Source organism: Gobius niger (assembly GCF_951799975.1).
Source record: "Gobius niger genome assembly, chromosome: 7".
Taxonomy (NCBI): domain Eukaryota; kingdom Metazoa; phylum Chordata; class Actinopteri; order Gobiiformes; family Gobiidae; genus Gobius; species Gobius niger.
In genome coordinates this window covers 22,067,497-22,094,397 of record NC_136858.1, presented here as the reverse complement: position 1 = coordinate 22,094,397, position 26,901 = coordinate 22,067,497, and the positions used below count along the sequence as shown (strand labels likewise).

Sequence of the window (26,901 nt, the reverse complement as noted above, 5' to 3'; positions counted from 1 at the left end):
CCAGTGCATAATCTATCCGTACAATTGTAGTTTGAGATGATGCACCTGGGTTGCCGGGAGGTTTATTGCGTCAGTCAGTGGTTAATGGTGGTTTAATTTCCACAATTTTCCTCAGAAATGTGTTTAAAATCCAGTGAAATAATAATAATAATAATGGCTTACACTTGTGTAGCAGTATGGGGTAACTAGTCCTGGGCTCACCTATAAAAGGAATTGTCATGTCTCTTTTTTATAATTAAGCCTGATAAAAACCTGTGTTGCCTGCTAGTACGAAGTGGAGTTATGTTTACATGCATTCGGAGTTTATGGCCGCTTACTATAGCACCTTCCCATTCGGTTATACTTGCATTGCGCTTTATAGCCTGTGTGACAAGTTTCTGAAAACGCTATAGTCATTATTCATTCACTCCACACTTGGTGGTGGTAAGTTCCTATTGTAACTGCCCTGGAGTAGACGGGAAGCGAGGCTGCCAATCTGTGCCACCACCAACCACTCACCCACTACATTAAAACGGGGGGAGGGCAAAGTATCTTGCCAAAAGACACGTCAGTTTGCACCTGAGGGAGCTGGGATTCGAATAGACAACCACTCTTCCACCTCCACCCAACTATTTACATATAGAACAATGGTAAATATTCAAAGACAAATTCAATTCAACCTTTTGAAGCTTTATGTGTTCTTTAGAGCCGTGGTTCTCAAGCGGGTCACGGAACCATTTAAAGTGGGTCATGAACGTTTTCCAGGACACATTATTTTAATACTTATCTTCTGTAAACATAATAAACATCTGAATCTGTAAAATGACTGTTGTTTTGTTAATAATTTCAGTTTTATAGATTTATTTAATGTTCATTCAACGTTAATTTGTGGAGAAAATACAGTATTTCACTTGCCTTCTTTTCTGTTCAAAAGAAGAACCGTCTGGACAGCTGATCGCTGCCAATCACTCCTTGATTTTACCACTATCGAACTCACGGCCCGCGAGGTGGGAGCTCACCCACCAAGAGACGGAAGTGGTCACCGCAGTCTTTCAAAACATTAAAGATGGTGGTGCAGGGACTGATACACTGGTTTCTTCTGCTCTTTGGTCTGTTTTAAATAATTTTGAAAATATAAAATCCCTAAAACCGGAGCAAGAAACAGCGTTGGAAGCGTTCGTTGCGAAAAAGGACATTTATGAAAAGGCTTCCTGTCACTTGTTCCTGCGTCACATCCAGCGTTTCTCTAATTGGTTGATCCCGTCTGTCAATCACGCCCACCGGGAAATTGCTGAGATCACACACGCTCCCAGACTACATATCTTTGAGAAAGCATATTTGAAAATGCTGGCCAGGCTAGTATTTCACTGGATGTATATAAAATGTACTTCTTATTTGGGCCGTGACTTGTCATTCTTGGATTATGGTGGGTCCCGACTGCACCCCAATGAGAACCACTGCATTAGAGTCTGGTGAAATGCCCAGCTCCATTGCAAGCGTGTTAAACAAAAAAGCCCAAAAGCACGCAGGATAATAGCATCTAAGTGCAAAATTGCAGTAAACACATTTTTTCCAGTCTTCTCTTTGAGGCATTTTTAGTTTCTTCAGCCTATAGTGGCAGGTTCACAGTGAAACTTTTATTGAGTTACGACAATGAAGACATGGAGCAGGCTATAAACTATAAAGTCCTTTCAATAAAGTCTGAAAGCGGTAAATAAAGCTGCCGCATCACTGTCACAGCCTTAGCGCAAATGTGTTAAAACTCACAAAGGCTCCGTGCGGGTTATTTTCCAGTGCCCTCCATTTGAAAATCCAAATAACATAATAAATAGTGAAGCAGGAACTGAGCACTGGCTTTGTTTACATCACCTTTGACCTTTTACCCGTGTTGTCACAGCTTGACTATAATGAGCAGCGACTTGTTCCTCATTTGCATATAAGGTTCTTAATTTACTCCTGACACTTGGCACTTGAAGGCTTCAGTGTGTAGAAGGAAAACTGCAGAAGAGCTAAAAAAGCGTTGGGCGTCAGGTCTCAGATTTAGCATCCTTGCAGAAAACAATATTGCATTTTTAAAACACAGATGCGAAGATGTTTTCAAAAAAATGATAACAGATAATATCAGGCACTGAAAAGGATTTATGTGTGGTGAACTGAAATAAATACTGTGAAAACACAAACTGAAGTTACGCGTCACCCGTCACCTGATAAATAGCATTTCCTGTGTATTGGTTGACCACTGACTTCCTGTACACCAGGTCGCCCGTTTGGTGGCTGTTGCTCCTCGTAGCTCTCCATTGTAGGGGAGGGGGGCTTGTCACCACTCTTGGTCAGGCCTGTGAGAGGCAATAGTCGCCTTGCATATTCAAAGTTACCTTTCTCTTTTCAAATTTAAACCAGGCCCTATCATGTTCACAGTTCTAACTTCTGTATGAGCAGCTAAAAGTGAAAGTCAACACATGGCACAGTTGATTTTTACCTTCACTTCTGTATGGATTGAGCCAAGAGGCCGATGAGAACTGGGCTTTATTAAAGTCCATTTTATAAATTAGGATAGGACAACATTCACATATGATTTTTCTTATCGCTGTTCAGTATAAAGGGCATACTATAGAATAATTGCAGTATTTTTTCTGTTGATGAGTACTCTGTCCCACCTAATGGCCAAATGGTGCATATACAAAGTTTTGATGCCGGACTTAAAGCACAGTGACGTGGCTGTGGTTGTTGCCTGTCACATGCATTATATACGTAAATGACCTCGGCCACTCCCATAACGACCCAGACCACTTTACCCTAAAGTTACCTGAAACACAAACTTGCGGCCGCTGGACTAGTGCTGTCGAAATGCGCCTTATGGCTCCCTAATCCTCAACACAGCTGTGTTAAACATTTCAGACTAATGGCACCTCTGCTCAATGGTAATTTTGGAATAATGAGGTGTGGGTCTAATGGGCTGTTGGACCAACGACATGGCACCATGAGGTCTTGTCTCTGAGTTACAGGTGGACAGTTTCCAGCATCATGTTAAAAACATCACGTCAGGAGTAAAGACTTCACCTGAGGAAACTTCCGTAATCTTCACAGTTAGTGTTTTTGTCTTGAAGCTAACAGCTAATACTAATTGAAACAGAAAAGAGCGAACAGATTTTAAACGAGCCAGCTCAAATAATAATTGGCCTGTCTTTATGTAATTTTTTTTTAGATGTTTCATTATTGTGGCGTTGTTTTTTGATACACAGACTTTTTCAAGCATTACATCCAATTTAACATTTTTACTGTGTAGTATCTCACTGTCAGTGATGTTTCCTTGAACTTTTTTTTTTTTAGACAAGACCTCGTATAGGGAAATAACAGAGACATATACGCAAGCACGCACTTGGGCTCCACTTGGAAGTCACGTGTCATTTGCGTGCATAGACCCATAGAGGATTGTGAAAATGAACTACGGACTAAACACTGTCTTAACTAAAGAATGTGAAAGGCTAACTTCTTGCAATGCCACACAATCAAGTACTTAATTCAATGCAGCAAGTATTAGATTTGGGATTTTTGTTTTAATATCAACATTCAGTTTATTGTGCACATTTCGAGAGACTCCCTGAAATAGTTGGTAAGTCTGCTGCTCACCTATTGGGCACTCTTGAGTCCTGGCTTGTTTGTCTGCAGTTTAGTGAATGTCTGTCTAATAAAGCCTGAGGGCCACTAACATAAAAACATGGAGATAGGATGTACACTTTGTGGTTATTGTAGTGCCAAAATAACAACAGTTTTTGCAGGTTTGGTGATCGAAGCTATTTTGATTTGATTGCGATTAATTACGTGGTTCGATTTGAATCTCAAAGTTTGTCCGGTCACACTCCTCCCATTTGAAAGTCGTACATCTGTGTCCGGTTACACTCTTTGAACATTATTTCAGAGCTTGTACATTTTTGGAGTTCAGTTGAAGAAGCGCTTTGTTCCCCAACACACAACAGCAGCCAGAGGACGAGCTCTCATCCCAAACAGATGGCTGCTTTTCGACGTGTGCCAGCCCCAGCGCAGCAAGAGGGAGGCAGCTGAGGCCAAAGTGGAGTCTCTCAAAACCGGGCCAAAAGTGTCCGACATCCAGGAAAACATGTGTGGGATTAGGACGCTTACGGTGCTACCTTTGTGGGTGGGGAAGGACGTTGCAGCCAATGTGTCCGCTCCCTAATCCTGGCTGTCAGAAATATCAAGTCAGCATCTGGGAGAGAGCCATGCAGGAACAGGAAAGGCTTTCGCATCCATTTATAATTGAACGGAGGAGATAAAATATTGAGTATAATGAGAATGGCCAGACGGGACTGACAGGAGAGAATCTGTGTGGGCAGTTGGGGAATTTTACACTTTAACAAAAAACATGTAAATGATAAATGTCTCTTGTTTGAATACCTTTGTCAAATAATCAGGTCAAATCAACATTTTCCTGTAAATAGGTCAGATAGACGCATAGGTACTGTGCATGGCTTACAAGGAGAGGAGGGTTGCTATGAATATGAATGTTAATTAAAGACAATTACAACTACACAATACGATTTCCTTTGAAGTCGTCCCAAGTGGACCATGAAAGATTATTTATGCATACAATCATTATATCCAAAGCTTTTAATTGGGTGCTGCTGTAACAATACACTGTAAATATTTCATTACCGTATGATAAATAGTTAGTACATTTATCAAATGTGCAAGGCGCACAACAGTACAATCCAAGTTATGTGTTGTTATGTCACCAGAGTAAGTATTCTGTTTGTAAAAATCAAAACAAACATATATACCTGTGATATCATGTTTACTATCAGCTCGGAACAAAAATGCTATTCAGTGGGCTATGCACTAAACCTAATGTTTGTCTGCCCAAAGCACAAAATAAACATGTCTATGGAGACAAGCTGATGATGTCCCACTCCCAGCAAAGTTAGGAGTTTGAGGACTGTTGTTTTTGGAGGTAGTTTTTAACAACTAACTGAAATAAATGTTTCTATTTTATTATTTTTCCTGGAGGAAATTGTAAAGCAGTGTGGCTTTAAAGCAGTACTAAGTAACTCATGCCCCTAGAGGCTATAAGCGTCACTGCAGGTATCGTAGCATGTTACGTTTCTTTTACTCATTAATTGTCCGTGAGAGTAAATACTACGTTGACAAAGGGAGAGAGGGATATTGTACATCCAATTACTCAATGGGCAACATTTTTTTCACTCAAACTTGGCTGTAAATACTGTTTAAGTGGTGCTAGCCCGCAGTTAGCTTTGCCCGTTAGCCTGCTAGCTTCTTCTTCATGAGTCTATTAGTGTGTATTGGTGACTCCGACCCACAGGCAGCGTAGTTGCAATGGTTTTCTGGTCAGAGACACCAGGGGGAGATGAAAGACCCTCCAATCATCATATCATTAACACTTGTATTACCCCCAGAGGGACTATGAAGAGGATATTTTTTAAGGTAAACAAGTTACTTAGTATTGCTTTAAATCTCAACAATTGTGTCATTCATATTTCAATTATTTATATTGAACGTACAGGTTATAAATCATAATCTGCTGCAAAAGTTGAACAAAATTATTGGCCTTTTCTAACCTACAGATTGACTTTGTTCCATAGCTATTCTGTTATAATGTAACAGTTAGGACAGACAGCCACAAAAACAAAACACACATTTTTGCTGATGGAAAACAGGGTCCTGCTGCTTGTCTAATGTCTTCAATTTACTCTAAATGTTGTCACTGACCGGGACAGGCAGGCAAGCCACAAAACACTATTTATGTAATGTCCATTGCCGCTGGGATGACTGCTGGATTCAATGGACCTGTACTTCTGAGAGTCTGACGGAAAAAAAGACATTCACTGCGTCATATTCGTGTGGTTATCGGGTAATTTGTCTGTTTAATTGCTTAACGCATTTAGCTGTTGCCATTGTTTATGACATGGAATAACTCGTATATTTCAAGCTCAAGGGCTTTGTCTGGCTCCGTTAATTAATAATTTACCTCTTTGAAGCTCCTGCAGTTAAGTCCCAGTTAGGCCACTATACAGATCCATCATTTTTAATAGTTTGTCATGGTCCAAACTCATTTCTTAGTTTCCAAATGCAATTCATCCGATTTTTACAGGGATGAGCTTCGCAACTTTCAGGAAGCAAAACTATAACAAAAATGCTCACAGTGACTCACTCTGCTGGTTCACGATCAATAAAAATATTTACATTCAGATGCAGAGTTTGCTTTGATGGCAAACTCTGCAGTATTGAGCCCTGAACTAGAAAAGGTCTGGTACAATTAAAGGTCTGTGCATGTAAACAGACTCCTTTACAGTATTTTTACCCCTGAATAGTCTAATTACTCTAATGTTGGTTTAATATTACTGTTGTGAACATTCAAGGCATTGAAAACAGGCCACGACCAGACTGTGGAGAGTTTATTCTGCCAAGTAGCTCCTCGATAACGCCATTGACATTGTGTCGGCAATATCTCCCATACAAATGACTCCTCTGCTGTTTCCTAATGAGGCAGAATAACAGGCCCGTACAGTAAAGGTTCCTCAGCGCTCCTCGCTGTGATGTTGCGAAGACAGAGAAGAGAGAAAGATGTAGTGATACAAGACGGTGCAGAACTCATGGAAGAATTGCGTGGGAGCAAATTTGTTAAACCGGCCTTTTTCTTCAGCTATAATTCACACAATATCCATCCATCGCAAGAAAGCAAGATGTTAAACTATTACTGAGGTTTTCCTTCTGTCTGAGTTTGACACATTTTGCTGAAGCAGTAAAGAAGAAAAAGTGACATTTTAATCATAATTTTTCTAATTTAGTTTCATTTTACCTTTCTTTAGCCCTGATTTAGTTTTTTTCATATAATGCAGCTCCCAGTCCTCTTTTGATCACCTTAAAACCAATCAATGGAGGAACCAAAGTTAACTCACTTTCAAAAATGTCGACAGGTGAATTTATGCAAATGGAGGTGGTAAAATATCACATTGTAATATTGGAGAGCTAAGAATAGCCCTCCAATTTCTAACACAACAAATGGTAACAAAGCAAAACATTAGGGAAAACAATAGGAGGATTTGAAATGTCATGACATTCAGAGGTGAGAAAGCGTCGGGTTGAGAAAAGTTAACAAAATGGCATAATATCTTCTGCCGGTAATGTGACTCAATGGAAAAGTCGAAAGCACTTTGTCGCAGATGTTTTAATCACCACTTATGTTAATTTCACACTTGATCTATAAACTAACACACAAGGCCGGCTTGAACGTAGATCTAAGGGATGATGAAAGTCATGCAAAATACGCTGGGGATGGAAACGCCACTTACTTATTTATCGACACCGAGTTACAGTCAACAAAAATTAACTTTTAAGATGCTTCTAATCCAGTTTAAACGAGCTGGCAGAGGGATCAGGACCTTGTCTTACCCCATGCCCTTCACAAAAAGAGTTACACGTGCGTAAAAAGACAGCTCTCCACAGGGAAGGTGGGAGAACATAATTATGATTAAAGAGAGTCTATGCACTTTGCCTTGGAGCAGCCAATCGCGAGGCTTGACTTCGACTTGACCTTAAAGCTTTTCTTCTGTCAGTCATTTTGATGGGCTGTCTGCTTTGAAACAGGATCCGGTCGGAGCCTGCAGTCATTGAAGGAAACATCAGCGCTGAGGGAGCAGTCAGTGGTCAGTTGCAAAACTCAGTAGTTAGAGTAGAGTGCAGAGTGGCTTTCCACAACTGCCCCTCGGCACCTATCAATATAACTCTCTGGAGGGGTCACAGGGGAATGCATGGTACAGCTAATACTAAGTACAAACGGCCTTTTTCGACTTCGTCTATTGATACTAGGGCGATATTGGAGTAACTTGCGATATGCGATACGGCTGTGCAATATCGAGATATTATTGTGATATTTCACTAAAGTGTTTCAACATGATATATTCCATTCTGATTAACCTCTTAAACCCCACCTGAACCGGGCACAGTTTGGCTCCAGTTTGACTTTACCCAAATCTAAAAGCTTCAAAAAAGCAATGAAAACGAGGGTGAAAACGCAACAAAAAAGTAACAAAACAAGCAACAGGAGCAACAAAACATGCAACACAAAAACATGCAGGAAAAAGCATCAATAGCACAATAAAAAAAAAGCAAAAACACAACATAAAAAGTGACAAAAATACATGATGAAAACACGACAAGAACGCTGCGACAGATCAGTTTTGTATGCCTTAGTTTTCAAAAAATGGGTGGATCTCATTCAGATGAAGACTTTATTGACGTTGGGATATATTGTGGCTTCTCACGATACAGATATTGCATCACCAAATATCGCGATACAATATTTTTTGTGATACATTGTGCAGCCCCAATTGATACCATATTTCTACTTATTACTACTGCCACTAATAATTGCTGATCAATCAGGCCTACATCACACAGTGCACAAACAGATCTTTCAATTATTTTGGTATGGAGCTCGTCAGGTTTCTTGCAAACATCATGTAAAAAGAAGCAACTGGGAACCACAAATAGTTAGTGCCATCTGAAATCCTCAGTAAAGGTAGGGGGCATCATTAATGGAGCTAAATGTCAGCTAAGTCAGCAGTTGTTCTCCAGTACTAATGTGGCAGCGCCATGCCAGCAGTCAAAGTAAATGAAAAGTTTTGACATATTTCAGGGCATTACGATTCACTGCTGTGGCCTGGGAGGATACATCGGATGAACATATGAGCTTCTATTTCACAGTTCACTAATGGAGCGCTACAGATAGCTGCTTAGGACTACTAATTGCAGTGAACGGCATGTGTCTGCGCGAGCTTGGATGGAGAAGATGACAGGGGAAACAGCACAATCACCGATTCCTTTGAAGCGACAACGGGAACTAAATCAGGATGAAGCACAAGCAGCAGGCGCCTCTGCCAGGTTTGACAAAAACTGTAATTTTTGTTTTTAAAATGTAATCAAAGCCGCTGGATGGGCTTTGATTGTGCATAGCATTCGAAATGACACGGTTTCTGCTTCCACAATCATAAACAGAATACCAAATGGAACAGCTGCAGTCTGTGGGTAGAAATATTCTGAATACCATTTAAACACTTCAATATCTATTTATTTACATTTCACTTTGCACACTCTGTTGCTACTTTTAATGATTTTGTGTACATTGATTATTAAAATTGATATATTAAACATGTCATTACATTAATAGAACATGAGCAACTTTCAGCAGTGGGTGTTTTTGGCCCCTAAACTAAACCTGTGGTCCTCAAACTGTGATTCAGTAGTGCATGCTGTATGATGGAACCCAGGGGTCTGTTTCTAAAGATCTCCTGTTGCGGGGGTTATTTTGGTTTGAGTTTTACACTGGTTCAGACCAGGTTCCAAAACTTATCTTAAAGCAGTTCTAAGTGACTTGTTTACCTTAATAAATCCTTTTCGTAGTCCCTCTGGGGGTAAGTGTTGATGGGCTAATTGGGGGGTCTTTCATCTCCCTCTGTTGTCTCTGGCCAGAAAACCATGCTTGCAGCTTTCCCTGCTCCGACCCGGAGGCACAATACACAATAATAGAATCACGAAGAAGAAGCTACCAGGCTAACGGGCTAAGTTGTGACAAAAATTCACAACTCCATTGTATATTATCTCCATTGTGTAACTGGCTTGTGGTACAACCCAAACTTAATATAAACTGAGGTTGACGGGCCGTGGTTTGAGCACAGGCCTATTCTTTACATGTTGTCAATGTTTGGATCTGTCTGTTGTGGTCATTGTTGTCCTTGTGTATTTTTACTCACTGCAAATTAATTTCCCCACGGGGACAATACATTTTCTACGACAATAACTACTTCTACAAACTACTACTACTACTACTACAATGTACAATATCCCTCTCTCTCCCTGTCTTTTCTGTCAGCGTAGTATTTACTCTCACGGACAATTAATGAGTAAAAAAAAACACTACATGGTACGACACCTGCAGTGGCGCTTATGGCCTCTAGGGGCATGAGTTACTTAGTTCTGCTTTAAGTCTATTCCAAGCTACGTCAGTAGGTATCTGATAATCAAGCTGGTTCATAGTGTGTGAGAAGTTTGAGAATCACTGAACTAAATGACAAGCCATCGGATACTGATTGAGTGTCATTATCATCTAAGTTATTTAACTCAGTGGTTCACAAATTGTGGGCAACAATCCGTGGAGAAATGATGGGATTCAGGGCTGCACAATTAATGGAAACCGTTTACCAGCGCGATGCTGTCATGGTCGGGGCTTTGGTAGGCATCATGATTGTATTAAATAAATAACAATTTCTGAGTTCTGATAGGCAAAAATGATGTTCACAAACATAGCATTGCTTTCCTCGCGCTGTGATAGATCTATGATTTAAATAAACAGCGATACGCTCCTGGGTAAATCAGCTATTTACCTGCAATTCACCACAACATCCAGTGGAAATCCCAGATATACACAACAGCGATCGCTCCTATTGAAATCACAATTTGAATGGACAGTAACTTAAAGTAATATAAAGTATGACCTGAAGTCTCATGCTGGAGACCATTGGACCCAGAGACATAAAGAGACATTGTGCTAGCCTTACCATTCAAATGCGGTTCCACATGAAAAGGGTTAAATACTTTGGTTGTGCATCAAAGATAAGGAAGTCAAAGGATAAGGCACTTCAAAGTCAAGGTAATGGCTATACTTGGGGGGTCATTTATCTGAAGCTGAAATATAAAATGTGAGTTTGAATGTGAATGTTGCACTCAATTTATTTGATGTTGCCTGTATTACAGTATCAGGCCCTCAAATCTAAATAAGACAACGCTGCGTGAGTAAAAAAAAATGCTTAAATGACCGTGCTACTGATCCACTTTTGCATGTTCTACTCGCTTTGCACAAAACGCCCGGTAAATGAGACCACCTCGCCAGATGGAAAGACTATTTGATCCAATATGATGAATGGAATTGAATTGAATTGAATTCCATATCAGTTCATGCTGAAATATAACTAAAACATAACTCGGATATAATCATGGAACTGAACATAAAAATGTATTTCAAATTGCAGTTACATTACTATTTTTCCTACTTTGTGAATCCCTATAGCTTTGTTTTCTAGCAAAGGCGTCTGTCAGTTCGACATTGAAAAGTTATGATCCATTTTAAGTTTCAACAGCAGCAGCCTCTTTATGGTGGCTACGTTACCCGTAACTTTGATGTTGCTCGGTTTATTGAACCTCCTGTCAACAAGAGACCAAATATTGTCTGATGACATCAATACAAATGTACTAAGGCCAATACTACTATTAAACGTCCTCTGCTGATCGGCTGGGTTTATTTCTACTACCATTAATACATGTACAGATACTGCTTCTCAAACTACATCACAGCTTTACACTCTACCCATTTTTATATTTTTTTCTGTTATGCAAAATCTTTCAAAACGAAGGACAACACAAGAAACAAACAAATGAAAAGATCTAAGCGTTGTCTCTTCCATTGCCCTTATCACTGTCTGCAAGTGCCACAAAGCCATGCAACAAATGACACACTATAAACAGATGGGCTGACATTATGAGCTCACTGCACTGTGCAGACATTTCTAAAGCATTATCCAATTTTAGCATTTGCTTGATGTTTTTGGTGCTTTTCTCCTCTTAAAGTGTCTCAAGTGTTTTCTTAGCATCGGCAGACTGCTCGCTTCACTTAAGGTCAAGGGCATTTGTCTCTAAACTCGGAAGGGGGATTAATTCATTCAGATTGTTGCCGATAACAGTTTCATTAGACAACTGCATATGTTAATAAAATACCTATTAGACTGAAATTACTTAAAGCAATTGATTTATTTGTGTGATTTAAGGTTTTATCTATCTGCAGACACCTTGAGGCAATTTTCCACATTATGAGAAGCAAACCCAAAACTCAATTAGCAGAACAACCCATAGATGCAGTCTCATAGAGGTCATAGTCCAAAAATATCCCTGGTGTGTCACGGTCTCACTTGGTAATAAAAAATAAAGTTTTGCAGTCTTACTACTTTTGTGCTGACCCTCATGGCCCCGCAGACAAAAGCTGAAAGTGAGTTATCTGATTTATCGCTTCCTCTGCCAGACAGACAGAGCGACAGAGACAGAGGCGCGGAGGAAAAATTTTATTTCAGTGCCCATGAAAAATTGCCTACATGAATGCAACAAAACAACATCATGGAGAAGGATGCGGTGTGCAAAACAGATTTATTCTAAACCCACTGAAATAATTAGCAATAACAAAACACGGTCAGAGAGTCGTTTTTCTTCTATATCCCTCTTTCTGTGTTGTCAGGTAATCTGTTTTTTTTGCTATTGTGTGCTGTGTGGCGTTTAAGGCTATATCAGTCTTATAGGAAACTTGGAAGAAAGTATAAAAAATATTAACTGAGGTGAACAAAAGAAATGGTGCGTCTTCTTCATAATCTGGGTGAAAGAATATGAACATCTAAAACAGTTAGACCAGCGACTATTGGTCAGTGCGGAAGGTACCCCAAAAGACCAAGAACCATACTGAAGTCTGCATTGAGTGAAACTTAAAGCAGTACTAAGTTACACGTTTACCTAAATAGATCCTGATTGGGGGGGTTTTGTCTCCCCCTGGTGTACACACTAATGGAATCACAAAGAAGAAGCTAACAGGAAGCTAACAACAAAGCTAACTGTGGGCTAGCGCCACTTAAACAGTATTTACAGCTAAGATTGAGTGAAAAAAAATATCTCCATTGTGTAATTAGATGTACAATATCCCTCTCTCCCATTGTCTTTTCTGTCAGCGTAGTATTTACTCTCACGGACAATTAATGAGTAAAAAAAACACAACATGCTACGACACCTGCAGTGGCGCTTTTGGCCTCTAGGGGCATGAGTTGCTAGTCCTGCTTTAAGAATGTATCAGTAAATTGATTTTTTTTTAAATGCCAAAGTGATGAGCAATTGCAGCAATTACAATTTTTAAAAAAGACCAAAAAGTCCATAGTAGTATTAGTGAGATTCGGATCCAAATTGGATGTACCCTTTAATTAGAAGAATTGTCTGAAAAATATCACAGCAAACAGGTGAAGGAAGAGTTTGTTGTTGTTTTTTTCATTATATTTACAAAACTTGCAATGTTCTGAGGGTGGGAAAGGACATGACATGTGTCTGTTTTTTTTAGTATATCTGCATGAAAAAGGCAAAACACAGAAATCAAATATGACGACCTGTCCAATTCAGGAGATCATCACATGGTAAGCAACATGACACGAGAGCATTTCTTTCCCAGGTTTAATGTCGCTTTCAACCAAATCCATAAACACAATGCTTATTCGTCTCATTTGTGCGCATACCAAATCTAAAAATACCTTAAGGTTCACTGCTATAAAGGCCCGTGAAACTAGACCAGAAATGAATATGAAACAAATCTGTCTGAATAGAGGGTACACAACGTGGCGCTGATCAAATCCCACGGTGAGAATTCTGACATAATTGTTTTTATTTGAAGCGCTACGCACTTGTGTAGCAGATGTTGAGGAAGCCCAATCTTTTGTGACAGAAGAAAGAGGCATGAATAATGAATGGGATGAAGATGTCAGCCTTCTCTCCCTCTCTCCTCTGCAGTTTATGTCAGCATGTGTCAAAACCTGGACAACTTTCTCCGCACCACCACAAAGAGCGATGATTCACCCTCAATTTCCTGTCTTTGCCAGTTTTCTTTTCAGATCCCTCCGCCCCCCTGTCTCTATAATGCGCTCTTCTCCTTACATTGCTCCCGCTGTAATACCCCATTAACCCGGTGAACTGCGATCTACCGAGGCACAAAGAGCTCCATTACCATCCTGTACAGTCGTTAGCCTCTCCATTAATTTGTCTGCGCCGTACTCTGCCAGTTTACCACAGCAAACTGCCAGCACTAGACGCCTCACACTGCAGCGGGCTGATTAAATGTGCACACATCTTTGGTGATTGAGATCAAGCCGTCAGAAGGGAAGCTTCATTCACAGCAGACTCAGACGAAGAGGGCCTTTTAAATAATGTGAAGTCTCAGTGAAAAGCAATAAGGACTTGAGAGGCTCTGATGCAGGTGCTTCTTGGAAAGAGTTTGCCTTGATGTAGACAAAAGAACTGAATATAATTTGGTATTAGTTGGAAGTAAAAAAAGTAGTATGTACGGAAAAAAAAGTCTAGCCCATTCCTGTGCTGAGTGATGCATTTTTAAAGAAATAGCCAGAATACTCACTCCAGCCACGAGGGGGCAGCTTAAATTTAATAAAAAATGAAAGAATTCCACACGTGTCCAGCAGAGGGCACTGACATAATAAGAGATCACGATATAAACAACACATTATAGCCACATGGTCAATGGTCAGTCTGCCCCAGGGTGCCTGTGGCTACAATAGTAACCTACCGCCATCGAGTGTAGAGTGAATAAATAATGACTTCATGTAGCACTTTGAGAAACATGTGACACAGGCTGATTAATCACAGTAAGTGTAAGCCGTTGTTTTTTATTAGGCCACAGTCCTTTACAATATATGCGGCCGGCGAGCCGGCGTGATATAGTTGCAGATGGCCACAGTAACATGCGCAAGACTGATACACTTTCACTTTCATCCCTGATACAACTTCATTCCAGACTCGTAGACCATTGAAAAGAAAGAGTGTTTTACCTTGGCATAGTCAGGTCAACAACAGGAGGTAACTGAGCACAGGTGCATCGCTTTTGGCAAAGTGAATGCAGGGCAGAAAAGGACAGGGCAGGAATGACGTAGTATTATTAAGTGCTGATTCTGGTTTCATAGCTTAATTGTTAATATATATAGTTCTGATAACCAATATCCAAAAGATTCTGTCAGAAAGCCTGTGAGTGGCCAGCAGACATCTTTGCTACACTGTGGTTCCTTCTTGATCACATGAAATAGCCTCCCATCCAGCAACCACAGGGAAGCAGTTTGTTTGAGTTTTTTTCTTTTTTTTTCCTTGCAGTAAATTTAATGCAGCCCTCACAGCGAGGTGAAATAACAGCAGGGGGAGCCGGGTTCTTTATGACCGCACAGTATCATACAACAGGAAAGAAAGGGAAAAGGGGAAAGCGGTGAATCAAGTTTTAGTGAAAGATTACTCACAGTTCAATCTCATCCTGAGGTCAAAGGTCGATGAAGTGAAGATTTGGTAAAAAAAAAAGGGTGTTGAAAGAAATGACGGTCACAGGGAGGGCTATAAATCTACAGTTCAATTTAAGTATTTTAAAGTTTCATTATAACCATTGAAAACCATTTTAAGGGTTGTTCCGATATAAACATTGGTATTGTGTTTTATGCAGATACCGCAGAAGTACCTAAACCAAATAGTTTTAGTTTTAATACAAATCAAGTCAAGTGCAGTTCTTTTTTTCCCATACCAGTACTTAAACAATACTTGGTTTACGATACCAATACCTAAGCGTTTTTCGATACCTAAACTAAAATATCTGTCATTCAGAACCACAAAACAGAGCAATAATGTTGATTTATTTAATTAAAGCAGTACTTAGTAACTCATGTGACTAAAGTGGCGCTATCCCGCAGTTTTACCCGCTTGCCTGTTAGCTTCTTCTTCGTGATTCCATTAGTGTTTATTGGGGCTCCGGGTCGGAGCTGGGAAAGTTGCAAGTGTGGTTTTCTTGAGACATCAAGGGGAGAGGAAAGACCCCACAATCATCCCATTAACACTTGTATTACCCCCAGAGGGAAAAGGAAAAGGATTTATTAATGTAGCTACTTCTTCTTAAAAGGCAAAGTTGCATATTTGAGGTGAATCAACCAACAAAGGTGGTCTCTAAAGATATAATATTTTTTTCAGTACCTGCCTTCAATTCTTAGAGTATTGTAATACAGTATTGCCTAAACCTTTTTTTTCTGATACCATACAGGTAGTTTAATTCCTAGACTGAGGTTCTAAAACCCTAGTAATACAAAAGATATTATACCTTTTATCATTTATGCTTCAGTGTTTGGCAGAATTAAGCATGGTAGTGGCTTAGTAGGGACTGTTTATTTTCCACAATTAGTAATATGTTCTTTTTAAAGGCCTTGTTGAGTTCATTCACTACCGTGGGCCTGAGTATTGGTTTCTGAACGAATGGGACAAAACGGTATCGGAACAACCCTAATTCTAATGGGATCAATACTGAGGCAAAATCTCAACACACAATTACTTTAGAGTGTAAAACAAATCACGCAACACTGGCAGCAAAGTGTCTATTTCATTGATTGTTGCTCGCACCACTTCTCGTCGTGCACACTACAAATGTGGAAGTTGGATTTATTCCCAGACTTAAATAGGGCAATAGCAGGAGAAGCATCTTGCAAATGAGCATAAAAGATTTTAATAGCAAACAAGGTAACAGGACTTTCACAGGAAATAGAGCTTCATACAAAAATAGTAAATTCAAAAAAAAAAGAGTGAAGCATGAAAAATAATCTGTCTACATTTTACACGCTTGGTTGATCAGATGATACGAGCACAGGGCAGAGTAATGCTGTTGGCAGATCGACAGCGAGCGAGGCAGTCCATGTGTAAACCTGCTTCCTGGCTGTCGATAGATCCTTGTCTCTCAGGGCGGAAATTTGCTGGAATTTGTCATGTAATGGTTGATAAAGGAATAGGTCGACTTTTAAAGTGGGGGTTTGAATTCTAAAGCTCCAAAGCCCTAGTGCCACAGGGGGGGGATGATGCTCGGAGTAGTTCTCATTTCACAGTATCTACAAAGGAAATATAAACAAGTTTTGACACAATCTACGTTTTGTGAATCAGACTCTTATTCACGATAAATTAAAGAGCAAACAGTAAACCAGGCAGATCACACAGTAAACAAGAAAAGAGACACATTTCCAGTGTCTATTGTATAGTATTGGCCCTTTGTGATGAATTTGTGTTTCATTTTGAATTGAGTGATTGAAATACATTTTTACCATTTTAATGTACTTGTCTCTTGTCCAACAACTAGCTGGGTTATTGATGTTTTTCTGACTCTATTAGAATCCCGCATGTGAATATGTGTACTTGTGATTTTTTTTTTCACGCTATAAGCTATAAACATGAACTACTTATGTAAGTTAATGCTTAATTAACACATTTTATTAGCAATTAACACTGCAGCGCTCATGTTTCACAGCAAGCAGGTTCGGTTCCCACCTGAACGGAGCCTTTCTGTGTGGAGTTTGCATATTCTCCCCATGTCTGCGTAGGTTTCCTCCAGGTACTCCGGTTTCCCCTACCACTAAAAACATGTACAATAGGCCAGGATGAATGAGAGTGTGCTTGAGAGTGTGCGTGGGGGACAACGGATGCAAATTAGGTGTGTTCATCAACATGCACTCACTGTCCTTGCCAAATAAACCAATAAATAAATAAAGACAGACAGTAAATGGTGACCAGTGATGCCTAATTAGTGATACTAATTACTTAGTAACAGATTACTGTAATCTGATTACTTTTTTCATTTACTAGTAATCTGACGTGTTACTATTTCCAAACAAGTGATCAGATTTAAGTTACTTTTCCAAATCACTCTTACTATTTTGTTGTTTTCTTTTGGAAAAAAATACATATCTTTTTGCATCTCGGCGAGTGACAAAACCTAAAAACAGGCTAAAAACATTAACATTGGTTGGGGAGAGTGATGGAAATACATCACTTTTCCGCATCAGCTTTGTTGATGTTACTGTTTAAATGCTCTTCCAAAAAATTGAGTGTTGAAAAAAGGGTTTGTCATTAAAGTGTTGTGACGGTGGAGATGTTGTCGGCCGCGCTGAATGTAACTAATAAAGTAACTTGTAATCTAACTTAAGTTACATTTAAAATCAGTAAGTAACTAAGTAACTGACTTTTCAAAGGAGTAATCAGTAATCAGTGATGTATTAATGATTACTGTGGCAATGCTGATGGTGACATAGATCAAGTTTAAGAAAACTATGAAAAATAATACACAAGCTATTGAGTCCTATTATTGTCTCAGCTGCTCAGAAACTGACAGTGTCCCACCTTGAAATTTGGGGATTGTGCATGAGGCGTCTATGTTGGATGTGCGTATCATCTCTCACCTGACAGCATCTTTTGTTATCTAACAAGTAAAAGCACAATTTCTCTTCCACTTGAGAAAGCCTGTCAGTCTAGCCACATCTCAGCGACACTTTGGGATCGTTAGGGCTATGAGGCTCCCAGCACAAAGCACTGCACCTAATATCACGCTTCACGTCCCCGTCAATAACCTGCAGCACTGCAAAACACCCAACCTAAACTTCCCCACCCCAACACCAGAGGACACACATTTCATAAATTCCCCGTGATTGCGCCGAGGTCAGAGGCAGAGGAGTTTGGCTGGGAGTCATCAGGGCAGGCGTCACTCAACATGCGCTGCAGCGACACGGCCAGTTAGCTCGTGCAACAAGCTCCAAGTCAAACAAGTGTCAGGGATTTTGCAAATCGATACATCTGTCTTTCACCCCAGCGCTTTGCATTCATCGCGCCGTTGGTCACTTAGCAGTTTCCAGTCTCAATCTTCAAGTTTTAAGCAGAAATTAAGTCACTGTTCAAAGCTTGCAATCCGTTATTATTGAGGCAAGATTCGCTTCTTAATTAATTTGCCAGAGAGATGAGAATAGTTACGACTAATTAGAGACAGAAATGAGTGTGAAGAGTTCATTTGCAAAAACAGATCACCATTCCTGTCTTTCGAACGATTTCCGTTCATCACTTTGATAACAGTATTCAACAATTACCAAAATATTATCTTAGATAACAAGTTAAACAGATTTCCCAAAATGAACATATTTTACCTGTGTCAAGCTGGAATAACTTCCAATTAAACTCTACGGGAAGAGAACAAACTTTTAGCAGATTTGGTGATTGGATGAAGTGCACCTTATTTCAGCCAATCACAGCCAAGTCTAAAAACAACAAATATTTAGTTTTTGACAATTAATATTATCTATTTTAGTTTGATATAAATTCTGATTACTCACAGGAATGCACACAAGCACAAGAGATCTGTGAGCTATGAACTCGAAAGGGGGAGAGAAGGCGTACATAGAAGAAGGAAGGAAGAACTTTATTTGTATAGCGTCTTTCACAGACATGGTCACAAAGTGCTTTACATGGAGGAATTTTACACTCACACCATACGTTAGTAGCCAAAGCTGCCCTGGGGTAGTCTTGGGAAGGCTGCCAATCTGTTGACTGGAAAAATCCAGACTTGCCGCTGTACCAGTGAGTCTGGTCAGAGTCGGCGTCAACTACATTTCTAGATCGGAACATACAGTATGAAAGCAAACAGGAAGCAGAGTAAACCAAACAGTAAAGGTCTGCCGGTTGTTGTCGTTACAGGGTTATTTGCAGTTTTGCGTTAATATTAAAGCAGGATTATGAATCACAAAAGTCACCTACTGTCAATGTGTTTTTGGTCATTATTGTCAAATGGGAAATCTCCCATGTGCCATCCATAGACTGATATTGAGGGGACTTCCTCGTCTCAAGAGTGACGCTGCTCGCGAGCAACACGTGACTGCAAATGAACAAATGTGATTGGAATGATCCGTTTGAGTTTGGGAGGAGCAGCAAATGAGAGTGTCCTGCACAGATCAGGTCCTGTAATCTATATTAAAAAAGAAAATCAGCAAGTATAAAGTTGTGCCACTTTATCACAAATATTCTTAGGCTACTCTGATCAAGTTGAAAATCACTGTTTCCATTTTATATGGCAGTTGAATTTTATCAAAGAGATTATTTTCAAAATGTTTTGTTATTCAATTATCAATAGTCATGATAAAAACTGACCCCACGTGTCTAGTCTATTGATAGATCCCGGGGCCATGTTGACTCTTAAAGTAGCTTGCGAGCCGAAAAAAATTGTGGGCACCTCTGGTTTAAAGAGTAAACATGAGACAAAAAGCTCAATCTGGCGTAAATAATAAAAATCACTTAGGCATTTATGCTGGAAGGCTGACGAAATGCATCACCAAATTAATAATTTGGACTGACTTCTTCTGATGTATCCTATTTATTTTTTATACCACTTAAAAAAAACATATGCTATAGTTTAAGAGAGAAAGTATGAGCCTGACATGAAAATGGAGTTTCATACTGTACACTGTTAAAACACAAAGCCCAGCTCATTCCAACGTGACATTTAGCTGCATCCAGGGAAGTTCAGAGGTACGCTTATAGAGTGGCATCAGAAGTATCCATCACAGAGGCTTCAGAGGTGTCACACAATTATATTCGCTCTCCATTTATTTGCTCCTATTGTCACAGCACAAAGGGAGCACTACAGTAACGGGACGGCTGTAATTCAAATGTCATGAAGTTTGCAATTATAGAGTGCCTCCGATGCCATGAAGTTTGTTTTTGGTTTTGTTTTATTTTTGGGCATTGTTTTTGAACTGCACAGACTAGGGCCGAACGATATGGCAAAAAAACAACTTAAATACATGTACCTGATTCATGAATTTAGACAGACACACAAAAATCTTCCTTTATCAAATTTCGAATTGCCATAGTTGAACCTCTGTTACGTTTAATATGAAAAGTTTCGAAGAAAATCATCCATTTGATTTGGTTTTGAGCTCAAGGCTAGGAGGGGACTGACTGGTGGACTGCATATCATATCATGGCATTGATGTTTCTTAATTCATGATGCTCCATCCCCTGAGGAAACAGGTTGGAGGTCAGCTATGGCAAAAACAAACTCCTCTCCTCTCCTCGCCTCGTACACAATGTCAATAATTGAAATCCAGATAAAGTCAAAATGAAACCACGCCATAAAGTCGGAGCATTATTTTATTTTCGGGAAATGTGTGGTTATGTTGAGAAATGTTCACGTATGAACTCTATTCTAAGGCAGGATTTCAGATGCTGCCCCCAGCCCTCACAGTATAAGGTACGTCATTAATTATCAAACTCTCTGCTAATAATCCTAAACACACTTTGTATTTGAGTCAGAACCGGCCAGCTCGACTTCAAACGGCAGGCCCGTGCACTTCAGTCGGAGACATATTGCAGGTGGCCCATTAAAGCCTGTATTTTCTGCTGTGCTGGGGCTCCCTGTAAACAAGTCGCACCACATGCAGCAAACTAATCATTCATTTTCAAGGTGACCAAAGCCACTGCATTTGCATTTCATTTGAACCCCGCACTTTTGGAAGCTTGTAAAAAGTTGGTGCGAACATCTAAAAGTTGAATGTGCTGTATTTTAGATTTCAGTATATTTTTTGGACTGAGGATATAAAGTGATAGTGACTCAAATACAAAGTGTGTGATGAATCAAGCTAACCCAAGTTTAACCCCTGTCGGAGAAAAATATCACATTCAACAATGACCTTTCAGCATGCAGCTGCCCACTCAGTGATTGGAAAAACAATATTTTCAAATGGAAATTATTATTTGGAGTTAATGCAAGTTACACTGTTCTATAGCAGTGTTTCAGAAGCAAATCTAGGTCCATCTCTATTTGAATAAAAGGGTCAGGTCCTTATCTCCCACAATGCATTGTACTCTCCCACTCTCTGCTGAAAGTGGCCAAACTGACCAGGCCTGGGGCCAGGCTAAAAGCCCTACATAGTGTGCAGCAGGTGTTGTGAATATCAAGTGGAGCCAGAGTGCATCAGTCATAGGCTGGCTTTCATTTAGTATGCAAAATAAAAATGGGTTCAACCAAACAAGGACTGGCAGCAGACACAGCAGAGACTTAAGTACTGCTGCACAGCAACATACACACATCCCAGCCAAACACTCGGACATTTTAGCAGAAAAGGGACAAAAAGACTGAAATTTTTGCAGAAAAGGGACATTGTCAGTAGCTTTATTCATAAGGCAGCTACTCACTACTCAAATAAAATCAATGGGTGTGATGGGTTGTCCAGTTGAGACGTGACAGCCAAGTTTGTCAAAGTGACCCATCATTTTGTTCCCTGCGTAAAGTGTTACTAATAGTTGTGGTAACTGCTCACAATAACATCTGTCGTAATAATAATCGCGCTAATGTATCAAAAACATCACAGTGTGACGATCTAGAAACGTGCTTATAATCAGAACTCCAAAATGGACACCTCAACAACCCAGATGACTACGCACCCTGGAGGACAGAGAATCATCTCCAACATGTTTACAAGCTCGCCCAATACATTTCACTGCTCGCTCTGTCTAAAGCTGTTTTGTTCGGTGCCAACAGCTTAGTCCATAGCCCCAGCCCTGGCAGACAGAGCGCAGTCTTAACTCACACACAAGTCCTCATCATTGACATGCAGTGTGGCTCTCGGCTCCTGAAAAGCCTCTCCAACACCCTGTAGGGCTCCATGGTAAGTCATCTCAACTGATAAAACAAGGACATTGACGCGGTGGAGCAATTGTAATAATGACTCTGATAATACGGATAAAGACTGCAGCATAATCTCTTTCTTTGCTTTAGCTCAAGCCCAGATATTTACACAGTCGTCAAGTAAAGTGTGAAAATCCAATTTGGGAGAGAGATATTGCTTCTCTCACCTTGGCATTGTGTGGCAGCTTTCATTGGACGGATGAGCGAGATGGGATATAGGGGAATCTCGCAACATTGCCGTAATAAGGATTTGTCATTGCTATTACATGAAAGGGGAAGAGGATACTTGCTTTAGTTAGAGATAGACCGTATAGATTATGAAACAATGGATTACGGTCTGCCTATAATTTTGGTGTAGCTTCTATTCATGTGTTTGCTGGGATTTGTGTTTAAAGTTACTCAGAAATCTCCTTTAGTTAATGAACCTATTGCGAGCTTGCTTTATGGATAGTGGATGAAAACTACAGCACTACACACTGACCTATTTAATTCCTTTTTAAAAAATTTTTTTTTTGCATGTTTGCATTCCTCGTGTTCATCAAATCATGCTTTCTAATGAGCATTGAAAAACCAAAGGAGTAAACTTCCTCGGTCTTTTATCATGATAATAGCCAGTCAAGAGCATGCTTTGTTCCCATGCCCCGCACAGCTTAAGTGCTCCACAAAAGCAGAGCAGCCGTGTGGATCCAAACGGGACACGAGATGACGCCTTCTCAAACCTCGCAGCCTTTTCCTTCACGGAGTTGAAGGATTCTGGCAGAGCAAAGGGTCTTGAGATGTTTAAGTGACTAATAAAGAACATTTTTGAGCGTTCCAGTGGAGCCGTGGCAGTAATGAAAGCTCTCTCTCTCCTTCTCTCCTCTCTTCTCACTCTCTCTCTCTCACCTCTCGCTCTGCGTCGCGCCGATCAGCAGCAAAGCAGCCTCTCACTTGGCTCATTTCAGTGGAGGCAGGCGGCTGCACTACGCGCCCTGGATCCTCCAACTCACAAGTGCGACGTTCATTAGGGATCTGAGCGGAGAAGCCGAGAAGTTTAAAGGAGAAGACACAGGAGACGTCCACTCACTCACTTTAAACAGTTTATCCGCGGCAGCATCCCTCACCACAATGGATCCCTGGAGTAAAAAAGTCGTTGGAATAATGACACAGGTTGCCCTTCTGCTTTCGTCTGGGACAGTCACAGCAGGTGAGCTCTGTGAATGAGTCTTTACAGAGTTTTTAGTGCTTTTAGTACTATTATTATATTAGAGATGCTCCTTCTTTCTTGGTCGAGGAAAAAAGAAATGTCCCCTTGGGGATCATTAAAGTAATTAACATAGGGTTTATCTTATGGAACTGAGCTTTCATTCAAGTGATATTACAAAAAGAGCAACGTGCCATGGGATTCTAAAATATGTTGTAATGTAAAGTGGATAAAGTTGTACACTTTTGAGAAAAGCAGACTGCCCTGAAGTACAGGCTAAATAGGTCTGTGTTCGAAAAATGTGAGGTCTCGCTGAGCCCTCCTTTCGGAAAATTGTACACTTTGTCATAGCATTGTGCATCTGAAATGTTCATCTGTGCAGGCTTTTAGCAGAAGGTCCTATATCTCGCTTTACAGTCGAGTCACGTTTGTGAAAGACAAAATGACAGAAAAGATCACAGTTTCAAAGGAACAGAGGGACCTGGTGGCACTGGTGTGTGACAGAAATACAGTCCAGACAGGAGAGCGCCAATGCAACTTGTCATTTGAACAAATAAGTGCAACTTTACTGACTTACAGCTGACATAAAGACAATATTGCAAAGTTCACCAGGACGTGAGGTCAGTGATAGTAATAGATATCCACAAAAATGTTATTAAAAATGGTTTGGGTGAAAGTCCCTGTGTGTCTGAGAGCTTGTGTTGTCTGATTCGTTGGCTGCTCCCTCTCGCACACACGCACAGGCAGACAGGGCAATAGGTTAATTGGTGACTCTAAATTGCCTGTGGCATCAGCTTGAGTGGGGAAGGTTGTATTCTGCCTGTGATGATTACAAGAAGAGGGAGGAATAAGAGATGGATGATTGAGATGGCTTTTGTTTTAAGTGAGCTAATGATTTTACTTATGAAAATAATTCTGGAGAATATTACTGACGATATGGGAGTGCAGAAGGTTAAAATCCTAATTAATGCTAGTTTTAGGAAACACTACTTTACAGCACAATAACATGTAAAAATGTCATTGTTATAAAAAAAATTCAATGAAAAAGATTTCATTGTAATATTACTAATCCTAACCCTAACTCTAACCCAATTTAAAGTCTAAGATATACTGGCACCTGACCGGAAACATAACAAGAATTTTCTTAGTAATAATATGGAAACAGCTTGTTATCCCAGTTGCCATGCCATTTCTATTACCATGTAGTTACTGTGCTGTGAAGTATAGCGCTACTGGATTTTATATTACAGGGTGTGGTTTATGAACAGTTTATTCAGTCTTACAGATGCGTCACAGTGGCTTCACTCAGGATGCCCCAGTTTGTCCCCATGACTATATTTGAATTAAATGTTTAAATTTCTTGTGTTTGGTGCCTTGTGCATGTTGCCTTACCAACTGGACAATATCATGGGTCTAACCAAGGGTTCAAAGTGAATATCACTTAATCTGAGACCATTTTTCTTTTAAAATGTCCACATACTTGAACCCAAGGATAACCTTGTACCAAATAGTTATTGTGTCATGGCATATGGAATCCAGTATTTTCATATCAGCTGATGGTGGATGGACCACTTTCACGTTCACAACAACCTCATTAGCACAAACCTCACACTGGAATATTCTATTTAATCATATTTTAATTACTAATACCCAAGGGTTTCAGACTCAGCCTAAAGGTACAGCTCTTCTCTGAATCCACATATGCAGTATTCAAAACACGAGGAATTAAATATTTCTGTTTCTGTAGATAATTGGAATTGAATTTACACAATATTCAAATGCTTCCTTTGAATATATTTAATCAACATGCATATGCAATGTGTTAAGTATAAGATAAAATAAAACAGCCTTGAGAGATTTGTCTTTTAGCGAAAAACATGAGAGACTTAATACATTCTACTGCTTCTGTGGAATTGCCTGAGACATCCAAAATAGCCCATCCAAACCATGAACAAAAAAGTCCACCACCATCATATCTCTCAAATCGATATGTGGTTGAAAAGCCCTTCTCCCCTCTCAGAGAACAAACATAATACATCATTCATTTAATAATCTCCTTTTTCGCCCAGATGCGTCATTTCACATTTCATTTGACTTGTGAGTGCTGAGCCAGTGCCACAGGCAAGATCTGACTGAAGCTATTTGTCCAAGTGAACAAAAGAGGGAGAGGGACATGGTCCTGGAGAGCCGCTCAGTGTGACCTGCTGCTCTCAGGACTGTGTCCATCGACCGCTCGCAAACTCATTAAGCCTAGCCTTGGTCCGAGAGACACCGCCTTCAAATTCACTCCAGTACAAGTCAGCTTGAGTCACATATGATGAGCAAAATTACATTAGCCTCTGTAGTGATGCCATAACCGTTACCACAGCTACTCTTCATTTTGTACAAAGGGGAATTTATATTGACAATATGAAACTGATTCTTGTTCGGAAAATTGCAATGTTTAAGTCATGACTTTTGTCTTGTTCATTTTGATTACAACACTTCAAGCTACTACAAATACGGTAGATGTACAGAATAGAAGAAATGCGCATGTGGAAGTTATCTGTGAATGCAGACAAACACTTGGTGATTGTTCCTTGTTTGTTTGTTTGTTTGTTTGTTTGTTTGTTTGTTTGTTTGTTTGTGTGTGTGTGTGTGTGTGTGTGTGTGTGTGTGTGTGTGTGTGTGTGTGTGTGTGTGTGTGTGTGTGTGTGTGTGTGTGTGTGTGTGTGTGTGTGTGTGTGTGTGTGTGTGTGTGGTCAAAACAATATGCATTTAATGAATCATATCTAATCATAAGTATCATATCTTTTGAATTTAAACAACTTGAAAAGAATATTCTTTATTCACCACTTTTTCCCAATGTCATCAAAGCCTGACCGTTAAAAACCTCCATAAGGGAAGAGAAGAGTCAGATGCTACTCTGTGCAGTCAGTCAACAGAAATGAATTCAGATAGTGAGGGCTAAAGTAAATTTGTGATATGATGTTAATTTAGACCAGTAGATGGGAGTTCAGCATACCATAAGCAATCATAAAAATGATTTATACTGCATTTCCCTCCTCCCTCTGCAGGATCCCGAGTCTAAATCTTGATGTCTTTCTCTTGTTCCACTGGTTTTATTAAGCCCTTTAGGGCATTGTTATCGCTTATCTAACTGATATGGAGTCAGTAGAGTGTGTCCTAATCACAATCTAATGAAAGATTATACCGCTGCTGGTGCGGACATGTAATCTGACCATGCACACTCCACCACGAAGCCACTGGAGAGCAGAATTTAAGGACGCTTAGGGAATACTGAGCAGCACTAGGGGGAAGGATGTAGGAGACATTTTGCCCCAAAAGTGGTGATAGTGTTTCTGCTGGGTTGAGATAGCAAAAGACTCCACAAAAGTCATCCGTCTCA

General features: G+C 40.0%; 2 protein-coding genes across 2 annotated transcripts in view; one reads left to right on the top strand and one right to left on the bottom strand.

The window, feature by feature from the left end:
- wipf1b (WAS/WASL interacting protein family, member 1b) overlaps positions 1-26,901 on the bottom strand; it is a 170,815-nt gene that overhangs the window by 33,467 nt on the left and 110,447 nt on the right. The window lies entirely within an intron of this gene.
- The window catches only part of LOC306965747 (contactin-associated protein-like 4), a 55,758-nt gene continuing 51,975 nt past the window's right edge, over positions 23,119-26,901 (top strand). Inside the window, exon 1 of the mRNA XM_079560281.1 lies at positions 23,119-23,516. Within this exon, the coding sequence (XP_079416407.1) occupies positions 23,438-23,516 (79 nt within the window). The 5' untranslated portion in view covers positions 23,119-23,437. The remainder of the gene's footprint in view (positions 23,517-26,901) is intronic.